This window comes from Jaculus jaculus, chromosome 13, assembly GCF_020740685.1.
Source record: "Jaculus jaculus isolate mJacJac1 chromosome 13, mJacJac1.mat.Y.cur, whole genome shotgun sequence".
Taxonomy (NCBI): domain Eukaryota; kingdom Metazoa; phylum Chordata; class Mammalia; order Rodentia; family Dipodidae; genus Jaculus; species Jaculus jaculus.
Genome location: NC_059114.1, coordinates 12,182,534 through 12,199,672, shown reverse-complemented (window position 1 = coordinate 12,199,672; position 17,139 = coordinate 12,182,534). Strand labels below are relative to the sequence as shown.

General features: G+C 43.7%; 1 protein-coding gene across 1 annotated transcript; it reads left to right on the top strand.

Annotated features, from left to right (window-relative positions):
• Positions 1 to 1,540: 1,540 nt before the first annotated feature.
• LOC101602525 (zinc finger protein 280B-like) lies at positions 1,541 to 14,561 on the top strand. The gene is made up of 3 exons (XM_045132788.1): positions 1,541 to 1,615; positions 3,118 to 3,178; positions 12,805 to 14,561. The coding sequence occupies exon 3, from the start codon at positions 12,873 to 12,875 to the stop codon at positions 14,505 to 14,507; it is 1,635 nt and encodes a 544-aa protein (XP_044988723.1). The 5' UTR covers positions 1,541 to 1,615; positions 3,118 to 3,178; positions 12,805 to 12,872; the 3' UTR covers positions 14,508 to 14,561.
• Positions 14,562 to 17,139: the final 2,578 nt, after the last annotated feature.

Here is a 17,139-nt window from a genome sequence, read left to right as displayed (position 1 = left end):
CTATTCTTCCTCCTTGGAAATAAGTAAATAAAATATTAAAAAATAAAATAATAAATAAATGTTGAGTTCCAAAACTTTTTTTCTTTTCAATTTTTTTATTAACAACTTCCATGATTATAAAACATATCCCATGGTAAAGCCCTCCCCCCCCACACTTTCTCCTTTGAAACTCCATTATCCATCATATCCCCTCCCCCTCTCAATCAGTCTCTCTTTCATTTTGATGTCATCATCTTTTCCTCCTATGATGATGGTCTTGTGTAGGTAGTGTCAGGCACTGTGAGGTCATGGATATCCAGGCCATTTTGTGTCTTGGGGGAGCACATTGTAAGGAGTCCTACCCTTCCTTTGGCTCTTACATTCTTTCCGCCACCTCTTCTGCAATAGACCCTGAGCCTTGGAAGGTGTGATAGAGATATTGCAGTGCTGAGCACTCCTGTCACTTCTTTCCAGCACCATGATGCCTTCTGAGTCATCCCAAGGTCACTGTCATCTGAAAAGAGAAGATTCTCTACCAAAAGTGAGGGTAGCATTAATATAAGGGTATGAACATTAACAGAAGTGCTTACTGGGCAGTTTGATATAGTTCCAAAACTTTTGATGGATAATGAAAATTTGAATTTCATATAACTTTTGTCTATCACAAAATGATATGCACTTTTGATATTTTTTTGCAATCAGTAAAATAAAAGTAATATTTGTTCATGATTCCCTAGAAGTGGTATAGAATCAGGTGGTGGGCTAGACTGGACTCAAGAATCAGCTCAAAGAGGAGGAGACTCAAAATCATTTGTTTACTCAGATTCCTTAAGCATGATACAACCAGCTAGTGCTTATATGCACAAAAAAGGACTACACCTGAGGATTATATTTAGACTACAGACTGGCAAACTATGGTCTAGTGGAGTGGTAACAATTCCTGGCCCTAAGGTTTAGGAATTTTAAAAAATTAATTTAGTTTTCAAGCAGAAAAGAAGAGGGGGGGGAGGGAGAGAGAGGGAGGGAGGGAGGGAGACAGAAAGCGTGCCAGGGTCCCCAGCTACTGAAAAATGACTCCAGATGCATGCAGCACTTTGTGCATCCATCTTTACGTGGGCACGGGGGAATCGAACCTACGCCATTAGGCTTCACAGGAAAGCACCTTAACCGCTGAGCCATCTCTCCAGCCCTCTTCTTTTCTTTCTTTCTTTCCCTCCCTCCCTTCCCTTCTTTCCTCCCTCCCTCTCTCTCTCCCTCCCTCCCTTCCTTCCTTCCTTCTTTCTTCCTTTCCTTTTTTAAAAATCAGGTCTCATTTCGTAGCTCAAGCATCCTGTAAACCTGCAGCGCCCGGCTCGGGTTTTCACGTCTTCAAGGGGACGGCGTCGCTCGCAGTGACCACCAGGGGCGCCAGCGACTCAGGACAGCCGGGCCAATCAGATCGCGGCGCCTGGAGCCTGGCCGACACCTGGCAGCCAATCACAGGTCGCGCCGGGCGCGTGTGTGGAGGCCCCGGCGCGGCCCGCGGCGTGGTGGGCCCGAGGGAGGGTCGCGGGCCGCGGCGGTGGCGCTGGCCCTGGGCGCTCTCCGTGCAGCGCCTCCGGGGCGGCCGCGGCCGCCGGGCAGCTCGGCGGGGACGGTAAGGCCGGGGGCGTGGTGCGGCGCGAGCCCTCTCCCTCGGGGCGCGACGAGCCGAGCCGAGCGGGCGCCCTCCGCCCGAGCCCCGCGCCGCCCCGCCGTGGGGTGGCCGCGGGCTGCCCAGGAGGCCGGCCCCAGCTGGACGCGAACTCGCGGGGACCCGGCTCCAGGGCGCGGCGGCTCTCCTCACCGAGCACCCCTCACCCGGCTTCCCCTCCCTGGTCCCCTCTCAACCTGCCCCCCATTCCCTGGTTCCCCCCCTCACCCGGCTCCCCCTCCCTGGTCCCCTCTCACCCAGCCCCCCTCTCCCTGGTCCCCTCTCACCCCAGCCCCCCCTCCAGTAGAGCCCCTCACACAATCTCCCTCATACAGCCTGTTACCCCGTCTCAACTGCAAACACTTTCAACCCCCAAGGGCCACCCCTCACCCCAGGACTAGGCCTGACCTGGTCCCTCAGTGCCCATCGCTGCCCCACGGTTGCCCTGTTCCTGGTCATGGAAGGCTTGTTAGCTTCCTAATCATGAGTAGTCACATATATTTGCTGTTTTCCCGGGTTCTGAGAAATTACAGAGGTAATATTTAATGGTCAGTCGTGGGATTCTTTTACCTCCTTCAGTGAGCTCTGTAATGTGTTACACTGCATCTGTGTCGTGGAAGAAAATGGGAAAACTGTTAGTAAATCTTTTAATAATTTAATGTCATTAAGGCAGGCCACAGAACGTAGTTGCGCGTGCCTGTAATTGCAGCGTTAGGAAGGCTGAGGCAGGAAGATTGTGGACTTCACCGAGTAACTAGATAAGTCAATTGTAAGTGAGTTTTGTAGTTTTAGCCCTGCTTCCATTTTGGAGACCCACAGGTACTAAAACCAGCACTTGGAAGGCAGAGGTAGGATTTCCGTGAGTTCAAGGCCACCCTGATACTACATAGTGAATTTCAGGTCAGCCTGAGCTAGAATGGGACCCTACCTCGGAAAACCAGAAAAAGGGGGGTGTGTCAATTTTTTGCTCTCTTTTCCATATGCAGTATCTTTATTATTATTAACTGTGTGCCTTCCTGAAGACACGGGATCCTAATTAATTTTCCCAGAGAATCAGTGGTAGTGGTTTTGTTTACTGAGGTAGGATATGTTGGAGGGACAGATGTGGGAGAAAGGAATTCAATTTTCTGTCTACATGTAAGATGCATACCAATGTCTGGACTTGGGTAGAGTGCCTGCCTAGCATGCACAAACGCCTGGGTTCAGTACCCAGCATCGCATAAACCTAATAGGATGGCACTGGCTTCTAAGCTCAGCCCTCTGGGCGTGGAGGTAGGCATATTAACCAAATCGTCCTCAGCTGGGTGTTTCTAGGCCAGCCAGGAATACATGAGACTGTCTCAGAACAACACAAATTAACCTCCAAATGGCACTGCTTGATAGGTTAGTTGAGTAGAATCTCTTGTAACATGTTAAAGATCTGCTTGTAACATGTTAATCTTTTCCTTTTTCTCTGGTTACCTCAGGGATGTGACCTTAACTTGCTTGGACTATCTGAGTTCTCACAAGTTTCTTTGTATGTGTGAGGTAAGTCTGACGTCTTTTTTTCTTCAGTTTTCGCCTCTTCTCTCCTGTGCTAAAGTAAAACATTGCTGTTTAGCGTTTCCTGAGGGGGATCTGAACGTGTATGACAAATTCAGTCCTGGTGGTGACTTAAGTAATTCTGGAGTCGTCTGACTGGCTTCCTTAAACAAGGAGAAAGTGAGGCGGAGGTGCTTTTCGCCTGACGTTTGGAAAAGAAAAACAAAGTGAACACTGTAGATTTATAAAGCTGACTTTTATCATGTTGTGAGTGAAGCTCATGTGATTAATATACATACCTCAGGATTTCAGTTAGTACAATGAGTTTTAAGGCTTTTCTGAGATAGGATCTCATATAGAGCCCAGGCTGGCTTCCAACTTGCTACGATGCTGAGAATGACCTTGAACCTCTCGTTCTCCATTTTGGTTTTTGACCCCAGTAATTCTTTTGACTAAGTATATAAATATGTATGTTGTGTTTGTATATACAACCCAATCTGTGGCTGTATTTACAAAAATTTTATTATTCAAGAGAGAGTATGGGCACACCAGGACCTTTTGCCATAGCAAATGATCTCCAGTGGGTACTGGGGAATCAAACCCAGGTCAACAGGTTTTGCAAGCAAATACCTTTAACCACTGAGCCATGTCTCTAACTCTGACCCCCGTAATTCTAAGGCTGCAATATTATGTGAAGGTTATTTGGTAAGTCAGGAAATAATAGTGGAAAAAATACTACTTTCAACTTTTGGCATCTTAATGGTATTGTATAAGTTGAAAACAATAGTGTAGATGCTCTAAAGAATTTTTCTTTAAATTTTTTTTTGTTTTATTTATTTAAGGGGGAGAGAGAAAGAGACAGAGTGAGAGAGAGAGAATGGGCACACCAGGGCCTCCTACCCCTGCTGATGAATCCCAGATGCATGTGGGTACTGGGGAATAGAACCTGGCTCCTTAGGCTTCACAGGCAAGTGCCTTAACCATTAAGCATTTTCTCTAGCCCTGAAGAATTTTTCTACTGAGGAGTCCCAAGAGCAGAGAACCACAAGTTACATAGGAATTTATGACAGGGCCCATCTGGTCTCTGTGGAATATGATCTCATGTTTTGTTATCACCTCCAGAATCCTTAAGCTAGGTTGACTATAATTTGCCATCTACAGTGGAGTATTTTTTAAGAATGAAAGTAGTGCTCTTAAGAAATACAGCTGAATATGGTGGCACACGCCTTTAATCCCAGCCCTAGGAGGACTGCTGTGAGTTTGAGGCCACCCTGAGACTACATTCTGAATTCCAGGTCAGCTTGGACCAGAGTGAGACCCTACCTTGATAACCCAAGAAAAGAAAAGAAAAAGAAATACGTGTACTGGGCGTGGTGGTGCATGCCTTTAATCCCAGTGCTCAGGAGGCAGAGGTGGAATCTCTGAGTTTGAGGCCAGCCTGGGACTACAAATTGAGTTCCAAGTCAGCCTGGGCTAGAGTGAGACCCTACCTCAAAACAACAACAACAAAAAAGCCTTAGTTTATGCTGGGGAGATGCCTCAGTGGTTAAGGCTTGCTTGCTTACAAAGTCTGATGGCTTGGGTTCAATTCCCCAGGACCCATTAAGCCAGATACAAGGTGGTGCATGCATCTGGAGTTTGTTTACAGTGGCTGAAGGCCCTGGCACACCCATCCTCTCTCTCTCTGTCTTTCTCCCCCCTTTCTATCTCTTTCTCAAATAAATTAAATTAAATTAAAAAAGAGAGAAATACCTATGTCTACAAAGACACAGGTTAAACTGGAGCTTGCCATGATCAAACCAGAAAATTTGGCAATCCTACTTTGTAACCTCATTTGGTCTTCTAAGTCCTTTGTGCCAGAGATGTATTCATTCTGTAAGATGTAACTATCCTATTCCTGGGAAAATGTTAATCATAATACAAATTTATAGATTGGTTACTTGATGCCTGCTTAAATCTGCTTGGTAGAGCGGCTTACATTGTTACCATAAACACAGGCTTCCTCCCTATTCCTTGTTGTGAATGGTGTCTGTATAGGGGCTTCGGAAAGAGCCTGAGTTGTTGGGTAGTAGGCAGCTGTAGCAGCCTGTTGCTAGACAAGATTTTCCCATTAAGATATCATCATATCCCCTAAAATAGACCCTGTAGATTGTGAAATTAAATGTTGATAGTCTAGTTACACAGTTACCCAACCATTAAGAGTTTGGAACATTTCTTCAACCCTAAAGACTGTTTGCAGCCATTCTTTGTATTTCTGTTCAGTGGTTGTTGTCAGACAGACAAACAAACAAAAAAACCCCACACACTTTATAGTTTAAAGCAACAAAAATTTATTCTAAGCCGGGCGTGGTGGCGCACGCTTTTAATCCCAGCACTCGGGAGGCAGAGGTAGGAGGATCGCCATGAGTTCAAGGCCACCCTGAGATGACAGAGTTAATTCCAGGTCAGCCTGGACCAGAGTGAGACCCTACCTCGAAAAACCAAAAAAAAAAAAAAAAATTTATTCTAAATTCTAGAGATGAGATGTTCAAAGTCAGTTTACTGAACCTAAGTCAAGGTGGGTTTTGGAAAGACCATGTTTTTGCTGCAGACTCTGGGAGAGGATTTTTTCCTTGCCTCCTCCATGATATGCAGGTGACCTTTGGCTTGATGCCATTTCACTGCAGTCTCGGCCTCCATCCTCATGTTACCTCTCCTAGTGTCGATGTGAACTCCTCCACCCTGTTTGCTTCCTTTTTGGAGACAAACTTGCTATTTACTTCGCCCAGGCTGGCCTCGCATTCACAGCCCTTCTTCAGTCACGTGAGTGCTGTGTCACAGGTGTGCACGATATTTCTGGCTCTTCTGCTTCTCTTACAAGGAAACTTATGATGGCCCACCTGTATTTCAGCTGAATTTCTCCATCTTAAAATACTTGATCACATCTACAAAGTCCTTGTATCCAAATAAGGTTATTATATTACAGGTTTCAGGAATTAAAGACTAGTATTGGTCAATAGTTTTCTTTTTTTGTTGTGTTCCTTTCTGATTTTATGATTAGTGGTGCTGGTGTCACAGAAGGCGTTAGGGTGCATTCCCTCCCTTTAAACCTTGTGAAAGAGCTTGAGAAGCAGTGGCTTGATATGTTATATAAAGGTCTGATAGAATTCTGTAGGAAACTCTTCTGAGCCTGGACTTTTATTACTTGGGAGATATTTTATTACTTTTTAATTCTCATTACTTGTTATAGCTCTACTTAAATTCTTATCTCTTCTTGGCTTCACTTGGAAGATCATGTGTCAAGAAATTCATCCTAAGTTTTCCATTTTGAAATACGTTTTTTGAAATACGTCATGATTCTTTTGGTTTCATTGGTATCCGCTATAATGGCTCAATTTTTGTCTGTAATTTTGTTGATTAAAGTCTTTTTTCCCCTTTATTTTAGGGAGAGAGAGAATTGGCATGCCGGGGCCTCAGCCACTGCAATCGAACTGCAGACACTCTTGCCACCTATTAGGCATGTGCAGCGATGCGCTTGTCTCACCTTTGTGTGTCTAGCTTACGTGGGATCTGGAGAGTCGAACATGGGTCCTTGGCCTTCACAGGCAAGCACCTTAACCACCAAGCCATCTCTCCAGCCCTAAAGTCTTCTATTTTAATTAATTTGGCTAAAGCTTTGTCAGTCTTTTTTTTTTTTTTTTTCAAGGTAGGGTCTTGCTCTAGCTCAAGCCGACCTGGAATTCACCTCAGACTCACAGCAATCCTCCTAACTCTCCCTCCCAAGTGCTGGGATTAAAGGTGTGTGCCACCATGCCTGGCTTATCTTTTTGAAGAACACTTTGTTTTGTCACTTTTTTTGTTTTCTTTTTTCCTCTCCTTTCTTTTTCTTTTCCTCCTCTTTTTTTGAGGTAGGGTTTAGTTCTAGCCCAGGTTGACCTGGAATTCATTATGTAGTTTCAGGCTGGCCTCTAATTCCTGGTAATCCTCCTACCTTTGCCACCTCATGCACTACTATAATCCGGCTGCTTTCTTTCTTTTCTTTTCTTTTTCTTTCTTTTTTTTTTTTTTTTGAGGCAAACCCAATAGACATGGTTGTTTTTATGTGAGAGAACGAAAAGGGGGAGGAGGGGAATTGACGTGCCACGGCCTCCAGCCACTGTAATTGAACTTCAGATGCATGCACCACCTAGTGCACAAGTGTGACCTTGCACTTTTGCAACACCTTGCATCTGGCTTATGTGGGATTTGAAGAGTTGAACCTGGGTTCTTAGGCTTTGCAGGCAAGCGCCTTAACCCCTAAGCCATCTCTCCAGCCCTGTTTTATGTTTTGTTTTCTTTCTCAAGGTAGGGTCTCATTCTCACCCAGGCAGACATGGAATTCACTATGTAGTCTCAGGATGGTCTCAAACTCACTGCAGTCCTATCTCTGCCTCCCAAGTGCTGGGATTAAAAGCGTGCACCACCACACCCAGCTCTCCAGCCCTTTAATTTTTTTTTTTTTTAATTGGGCTGGAGAGATGGCTTAGCAGTTAAGACACTTGCCTGCAAAGCTAAAGGACCCCGATTTGACACCCCAGGACCCACATAAGCAGGTACACAGGGGCTCATGTATCTGGAGTTCATCTGGGGACCCTGGCATGCCCATTCTCTCTCTGTACCTGCCTATTTCTGTATTCTCTCAAATAAATTAAAAATAAAATATTAAAATAATATTTATACATGTGTGAGTGTGTGTTTTGTGGTGTGTATATGAATGGGCACACTAGAGCTTCTCATTGCTGCAAACAAATGCCAGACACATGCACCACTTTGTGCATCAACTTTTACGTGGGTACTGGAGACTAGAACGTAGGTTGTCAGGGTTTGCAGGCAAGCACCTTTAACCACTGAACTGTCCCTCCATCAGGTTTTTGTGTTGTGTTTTCATTTAATTCCAAGAGTCTTAATTTTCTTCTTGATTCAACAACCCATTTATTGTTCAATACTGTGTTCAGTTTTCAGGAGTTTGTGTATTTTCTCTAATTTTTCTTGTAGATTTCAAGCTTAATTGTATTGTGATCAGATAAAATACAATAAATTATTTCAATTTTCCTTTGGACACACTGTGTGTCCTAATATGTGATTTATTTTAGAGAAAGCTCTGGGTTACTAAGAAGAATATGCATTGTAAAGTGTTTAGATGGAATATTCTGTCAATGTTGAGTCCATTGACCTATGGTGTCCTTCAGCTCCATTGTTTCTGTTTATTTTCTGTCTAGAACACTTATCTATTGGTGATAGAGGGATATTGAAGTCACCTGCTGTTGTATTGGGATTTATCTCTGACTTTATATCTGGTAGATTTTGTTTTATTAAGTTAGGTGCTCCAGTGTTTGGTGTGTATTGTTTAGAATTGTAATGTCCTCTTGGTGAATTGTTTCCTTAATTGGTATGAAGTGACCTTTATTGTGATTAATTTTGGTTTGAAATATATTTTGTCTGATAATAGAATAAGCACATCTGCCTGTTTCCTACTTCCATTTTGTTGGAGAGTCTTTTTCCATCCTTTTACCTAAGGTGGTGTCTGTTTTTGACTATGACATGATTGAGTTTCTTGAAGGAAATGCAGTGTTGTTTTTGGACCTATGCCTGTGTAATAATCCTTAACATCAGAACAGGATTGCTTTGGCTGTCTGAGATTTTTTTGTGCTTTCAAATGAATTTTAGGATAGGTGTTTCTGTTTTAATGAAGAATGGCATTTGCATTTTGATGGAGATTACACTGAAACTGTAAATTGCTTTTGGTAAGATAGACATTTTCATAATATTAATTCATCCACTCCATGAGCATGGGATGTCTTCTGTTTCCTACTTCCTTCAGTTTCTCTTCTGAGTTCTTTCAAGGCTTCATTGTAGAGTTTTTTACTTTCTTGATTAGGTTTATGCCAAGGTACTCTTTTTTACATATACTTTTTAAAAAGATTATTTATTTATTTGCAAGCAGAGAGGGGAGAGCGAGAAAAAGATAGAGGTGGGTGCACCCGGGTCTCTTGCCACCGCAAACAAACGACACATGCATGCACCACTTTGTGCATCAGGCTTTATCTGGTACTGGGGAACTGAACCCCAGCTGTCAGGCTTTGAAGCAAGTGCCTTTCACCACTGAGCCATCTCTCCAGCCCCTCGAGGCAATTTTTAATAGTATTTCCCTGATTTCATCATTGTATGTTTGTTACTGGTATATAGGAAGTGTTAATTTTGTATCCTGCTACTGAAAGTGTTTTATCAGCTCTAAATTTTCTGGTGGAGTGTATAGAATCATATCATCTACAAATAAAAGAAAATTTGACTTCTTCCTTTCTTATTTGCATCCTTTTTATTTTCTCTTTTCTCATGGTGAAGGCTTCCAGGGCTGTGTTGAGTAGAGTGGAGGAAGTGGACACCTGTCTCGTTCCTGACTTGAGTGGAATTGCTTCAGGTTTCCCCCATTTCGTACAGTGTTGCAGTAGTTGGCTTCAGTACGATGTTGGTTGTCTTAGGTGGGCTTTGTTGTGCGACGTTCTTTCTGTTGCAATTTCTCCAGGATGTTTAGCATGGAAGGATGTTGGATTTTGGGAAATGCCTTTTCCACTTCTAATCAGATGATCCTGTGCTTTTTGTTCTTGAGTCAGTTTGTATGGTGTTACATTTACTGATTTGCATATGTTGAACTATCCTTGCATCCCTGGAATAAACCCACGTGATCTGATGGGCTGGAAGGATGGCTTAGTGGTTAAGGCACTTGCCAGCAAAGCCGAAGAACCCAGGTTCAGTTCCCCAGAACCCATGTAAGCCAGATACACAAGGTGGTGCATGTTCTGGAGTTCGTTTGCAGCAGATAGAGGCCCTGACATGCCCTTTCTCTCTCAGTCTGCCTCTTCTCTCTCTCTCTCAAATAAATAAATAAAAAATTTAAAAATCCACTTGATCTGAGTTTTTTTGATGTGTTCCTCTATTCTGATTGTCACCATTTTATTGAGGAGTTTTTCATCTGTGTTCAGGAGGGAGATTAATCTATAATTCTCTTTCTTTTTTTTTTTCTTTTTGCCTATCTGGCTTTGGTGTCAAGGCAGTGCTGGCTTCATAAAAGGAGTTTTTGGTGGTATTTCGTCCTTTTCTATTTCATGTAATAGCTTGAGAAGCTTTGGCATTCCTCTTTGAGGGGTTGGTAAATTCACCAGTGAATCCCCTCTAGGCCTGGACTTTTATTTGGGAGGTTAAAATTTTTTTTTTTTTTTTTTTTTGCTTTTATATATTTATTTGAGAGAGAAAGAGCATGCAAGAGCACACACACCAGGGCCTCTAGCCACTGCAAACGAACACCAAGAACATTTACCTCCTTGTGTATCTGGCTTACATGGGCCTTGGGGGATTGAACCTGGGTCCTTTGGCTTTGTAGGCAAGCACCTTAACCATTAAGCTATCTCTTCAGCCCTTAAGGTTTTTTAAATGATTTATCTTGTCTTGGTTTAATTTTGATAGGTCACACAACTAGAAATTCATCAGTTTCTTTTAGATTTTCCACTTTAGTAGAGTATTTGTTTTTTGGAGCTTTCCTTATGATTTTCTGAACCTCATTGATGTCTGTTGTAATGGGTAATACCTGTGAGTTTTGAGTACTTGGAACAGTCCTTCTTGGCTTTGTGCATTTGCTTGTCTTTCCTCTGGTCTGTGGTGCTTCGCAGACGACGTGCTCTCTGTTCACCTGCACCTGTGCCAGAACTCACACTTGGCTCCTGGCCCAAATGCCTGAATTGACAGTTCAGTAGTGCTTAGGTTGGGAAAAGCTGAACTGTGTGGCAGTATCTTGAGGTTGGATGACTGAAGCTGTATGGAGGCAAACTTACTTTAGTTGATTCCAGACACACGTTTTCAAATTAGCATCATATTTTTATGACACTACATATAGACAGATTGTTTTATTTTAATTAAAAATATATTTGTTTGCAAACATAGGAAGGGAGGGAGGAAGGGGGGGAGAGAGAATATATGAGTGCACCAGCAACTGCAAACAAACACCAGACACATGCACCGCTCTGTGCGTCTACTTTTATGTAGGTGCTGGGTAATCGAACCTGGACCGTCAGACATTGTAGACAAATGTCTTAACATCTAAGCTGTCTCTCCGGCCCTGATTTTTTTTTTTCGGGGGGGGGGTGTTTCCAGCTAGGGTCTCACTCTAGCTCAGGCTAACCTGGAATTCACTGTGTAGTCAGAGTCTCAGGGTAGCCTTGAACTCATGGCGATCCTCTTACCACTGCCTCCTGAGTGCTGGGATTAAAGGCATGTGCCACCACACCTGGCTCCTGTATCATACTAAATATGACACCCTAGACTGTGATTTCTTTTTTAATTGTGACAGGGTCTTGGATCTTCCTGTCATTGAGATCCAACTGTTCTGGCACTCACTCCATATCTTAACTTGGCTTAGTTAAACTCATGACCCTTCTGAGTGCTAGGATTGCAGGCATGTACCATCATGGCTTATCTCAGTTATTATTTATGTGTCTTTAGAGTGGCCTCGAACTCGTTATCCTACCTCTGCCTCCCGAGTGCTGGGATTAAAGGTGTGCACCACCATGCCCTGTCGTAATCTTTTTTTCTAACAGCTAAAAGATCTTTCTAATGTTATTGTTCAACTGATTCATTTAACAAGTTCTATATTTGCTGAGTACCTGTGCTTGGTCAGGCACTTCCCTTTGCACTAGGGACATAACTGTCAACAAATGACTGACTGTAGTCTGTACTTTACCTCCTAGTGGGTGAACAAGAGGAACAATTCAAAATAAACATGTGAAGTTTATAACTTTAAATGGTGATAGGACATGAAGACAGAAGAGCAGGAAAGAAACTGCGAGTGTGAGTTAGAAGTTGCTTGGAAGCAGAGGACCTCACTGAGAAGGGAGCTTGGAACCAACCGAGCTTCAAGGTAGTGAGGTGAAAGCCAGCATGGGCTGCATGAACCCCTAACTCAAAAGAACAAAAAGGGCTGGAGAGATGGCTTAGTGGTTAAGTGGTTAGTGGTTTGCCTACAAAGCCAAAGGATGCAGGTTCAATTCCTCAGAGTCCAAGTAAGCCAGATGCACAAGGGGTGCGTGCATCTGGAGTTCGTTTGCAGCATCTGAAGGCCCTGGCATGCTCATTCTCTGTCTGCCTCTTTCTCCCAAACAAATGAAAAGTTTAAAAAAAAAATGAACTTTTGCCTTCAAGATACCAAGGTACACTTAAAGTAAAACAAACAAACAAAAAACCACCTTGCTGATGAAGATACAGCTAGTATACATGTTAGACTGAAGATTCCAACTTAACCTCCAGATCTAAAAGCCAGGTTTTCAAATGGCAATAAAATATTTGTCCTTTCATATGACTTCCTTTGCTGATGAATTACTGGAGATATTTTGTTTGTTTTTTAATGGATGACAGCGTAGTGAACTTGGGCAAAGCTGTGAAACTGGTTGTGGAGTCAGACCTTACCTGGCATTGTAAGTTTCAAGCTGCCATTGAATCTTCCTGAGTCTCAGTGCCCTTGCCTATAAAACGAGGAGGTTTATAACTATTTCAGAGTTTCTGAGGAAAGTTTAGTGAGATAATGCATTTCTCTGTGCTTACCATTGGTGTGGTGTGTTTGTATTTAGGTGGCAGTTTATGTAAAAGAAGCACTGAGGTTTGTGACCATTCCTTTCAAGAATCAAAAACTTAGAAAATGGAAGTATCCTTGTTATGTGAGGAAGAACAAGACCCACAGCCACAGCCGAGTTTCCAAGAAACCAGACAGACAGACGATGAAGACGCTGAACTCATCTTTGTTGGGGTAGAACATGTGAATAAGGACGCTGAGCTGATCTTTGTTGGGGTTACTTCAAATTCAAAGCCAGCCATTTCAACCATTTTGAACAGAGTCACCCCAGGGTCCCGCTTAAGAAGAAATCAGGGTCACCGCAGAAGAAACACTGCCCACCGACTGCAGCCCACAAGTCCTGCTGGCGTGACCCCCGAATCGGAAGTCGTGTCTGTCTTGCCAGCATCCCCATCTGAATCAAGATCGACAGACAGTCCTGTTGTTATTGAGCCATTGCAGGAATCTGATTACAAAAATAATTCACCGCAAGTCGTGCCTAGTAGCTCTTCGAAGTCATGCTCTCCTGAGGTCATATTCATAAGTTCATGGCGTCGTCCAGTCAAAGCAGCACTTTCTGTAGGAGGTGTGAAGGAAAGTCCTCATGTGTCAAAGCGACATTCCGCTTCTGAGGTAGACGGCGGAAGTCCCCAAAGGCCCAAACTTAACGCTGAAGTTGCCAAGGGCGCTTCTTCAGCTCTGTCCCCTCTGGGTACTTGTCATGCGGGGACTCAACAAAGTGCACCCTCAGGTGGTGGTTCAGTCACATCAAACCGGGCTCAGAGTGGACCGCCTTCTCCAGCCACTGTTCCCGAAGACAGCATCCAGTCCAGTCCCACGAGTGTAAACCCTGACAGGGAAAATGGATTGTCAAAATCAGATTGTTCAGGTTTAGAAAGTCAAAAGGAGACCAGTGATCCTAAGAAAGGAAATCTGATCCTGTTACTTAGTGACTTTTATTATGGACACCACAGAGGAAATGCTCAGGCAGAACAGAAAACACACTCAGCCTTTAAATGCCTCCTGTGCTTAAAAGTTTTGAAAAACATTAAGTTTATGAATCACGTGAAGCATCACCTGGAACTGGAGAAGCAGAGCGGTGACAGCTGGGAAAAGCACGCCACCTGCCAGCATTGCCACCGGCACTTTCCCACTCCCTTCCAGCTGGAGCGCCACGTTGACAACGTGCACACTGCCCAGGACTCTGCTGCTGTGTGCAAAATCTGTGAGTTGTCATTCGAAACAGACCAGGTTCTTTTACAACATATGAAAGACAACCACAAGCCCGGAGAGATGCCCTACGTGTGCCTGGTGTGTAATTATAGGTCGTCGGTCTTTGCTGATGTGGATGCCCATTTCAGAAAGTGCCATATAAACACCAAGAATCTACTCTGTCCATTTTGTCTTAAAATTTTCAAAACTGGAACACCTTACATGTGTCATTACAGGGGGCACTGGGAGAGGAGTGTCCACCAGTGTTCCAAGTGTCGGCTGCAGTTTCTGACTTTCAAGGAGAAAATGGAGCACAAGACTCAGTGTCATCAAATGTTCAAGAAGCCTAAGCAGCTGGAGGGGCTGCCTCCTGAAACGAAGGTTGTCATCCAAGTGTCACTGGAACCTGGCCAGTCTGCATCTGTAAAAGTCGCGTCCATCACTGTAAGCTGCGATTCTGAGCCCTCTTCCCTCAGGTCGAAAGGTAGAATTTCAAAAAAGCCCCATTAATTCTAGTTTTGGTAAACTAAAAGTAAGTATTTCAATCTAAATCAAAACCCTTGTAGAGACAAAAGAAAAATACAAACTATACATTATTCATCAGTACCAAGATGACTAATGAATAATTTGAGATTTTTTTTAAGTTCATGATAATGCAGGGTTTGTGTGTGTGTGCTTGCAGTTTTTTTTTTAATTTTTCCATTGTTGAGGCCAAATCTAAGGCCTCACACACACTAGGCAAGTATTCTACCACCAAGCCCCATTCCTAATTACATAGTATTGTCTGATTGAATACTAGGTGTATTTAAAATGTATTACCTTGTTTCCATATTTGGCTCAACGCACAAAGGGCTGTGTAATGAATTTCAGTCGTGTGTGAAGAATGAACTGGCCAAAACCCTGTCATTCATGACAGGGGAGCATGTGAGTGGGTGTGGAGAAAAAAGAAACGTGGGAACCGATTAGTATTTCATTTTACTCCTCCTAAGCTGGAGAGCTCGTTTACATACAGAATTCAGTTTCTAAAGTATTTATTTTCCATCGTGTGTGTGTGCGTGTGCATGTGTGTGCGTGTGTGTGTGTGTGTGCGTGCCACAGATTTCATTATTAACTGTAGTCAGGCTGAAATAGATTTGCTGCAGCCTGATTCATTTGCTCATGAACTTCCAGAAGTGCCTCTGTGAGTGCTGGCTTCAAACACTTGATTCTGAAAGTCTAGGTATGAAGTTGAGGAGCATGCTGTGGCATGAAGGAAGATCAGAAAGTCAAGGGAGAGCAGTCTTCTGGTCCGTTGAGGTTATGTTCAACACACATTTATTGCAGTCTTTGAAGCAAAGCAGGAAGACTGCTGTCTCTGAGTTATTCCTAAGGGAATAAAATTCAAGGAAGCAAAACCATTCTTAGAAAATGCTTACCTTTAATCCCAGCACTCCGGAGGCAGAGGTAGGACGATCGCTGTGAGTTCGAGGCCACCCTGAGACTATATAGTGAATTCCAGGTCAGCCTGGGCTAGAGCGAGACCCTACCTCGAAAAACCAAAAAGAAAAGGCCTACATTTGGAAAAGGACCCTCACAGACATTAGACCACTGCTGTGTTTTTAGCTTGATAAGAAAAAACAGCAGTGATTGGTAGAGTGGGAACTGGTGCAAGCGGACCTCCTGCTGAGTAATCCCACGGGAAATCAAATGTGTCTTCCCTCCTCTCCCCTTTGGCCAGCCACGTTTGAAGACCGAGCTGATAGCCCGTCAGCCGTGGCAGTGAAGCCTGGGCCAAGAAACGCCTGCGTCCATGGTTTGAAGTGTATTAGATCCATAGTTTTAACTGAAAACGTTTAATTACATCTTTTCAGTTCGTGACTTGGGCTAAACTTCGTTGTACTGTTAAACGACTATGGGGCTTGTCTAAGAACAGGTAGTATGACACAAAATAGTGACTACTTAGAATTAAGCCCATAGAGCTTTTCCTTTGCAGCACATGTGCACCATGGTAAGTAAACATGTGAAACCTGTAGTTCTGAGGGGGTTTGTTTGTTTTTGCAGTGCTAAGGGGTACACCCACGACCTTGCCTATGCTAGGCAAGTGCTCTACCTGAGTTGCAGTCCCTAGCTACCCCCCCCCTTTTTTTTAAATTTTGTCTCAGGTGTGTCTTACAGGTAATAGTTTCACTTGCTGTTTGTGTACTTTCCCAGTTGATCTCACTAACACTGTCGCAGTCATACTTGAAGCACTTTAGTGTCAAGAAACACCCTAATTCTAAGACTTAATGATTACGTCTTGTCTTCATTCACCTAACGTGCACTACTGAAGATGTCCCTGTGCTGTGGAAGAACCTTGGTTCCTTGCCCTCCCCAAGGACTCTCACAGAGCTGGTGTGCCCTCTAGAGTGTTGATGCCTATGCCCCATCAATAGCTTCAGCTGCTTCCGTGAGTCCCCAGAGTTGTTTCCCTGGGCCAGTACCATCCATCCGTCCTTCATCCCCACCCAAGGTCGCCAGCAACTTCAGTTCACCAGTCAAGGAATCTGGATAGCACCTGACTATAAATGTAATCCGGGGAAACCTCTGACTTGTCATTTCTTGAAAGGGACTTAGTCTCACTGGGTGTGGTAGCTCAAGTACTGTCCTGACGCTGGGAAAACTGGGGCAGAAGGATCTTCAGAATCAGCCTGGGCTGTATAATGAGTTTGCAGCCAGTCTGAGCCATTTAGAAACCCCCTCTTTCAAAACACAGAAGCAAGGAGAAGGGGTGGGTATCTTATCTCTCCCTAGTCCTTTCTTCTTTCCTCAGTCTAGTTAAATTAACTTAGATTTCACCAAAGTTGGGAGGAGATCTTTACCAGGCCTTTGCGTCTGTTACAGATGAGAGAGAGAAGAGGTTGTGAGTAGATCTCTTTGCTATTTATTTGCTCCGAGCTTGATTGATGAACTGATTTGCACCTTGAATAGTTTACCTGGGCCAAGGCACATTGCTACAATTTTACTCTGCACCTTTCCTTTAGGTGAGGAAAATGTATGTGTTTGCTCTGTGTGTTCTGCTGAAAACTCCTACTGTGTATGAAATAAATTTGCAGGCTTTTGTGTGCTCTCTAAGGTAAACTAAGAACTCTTCGCTCCAGTTTTGAGTGACTGCTTCATATTGTTA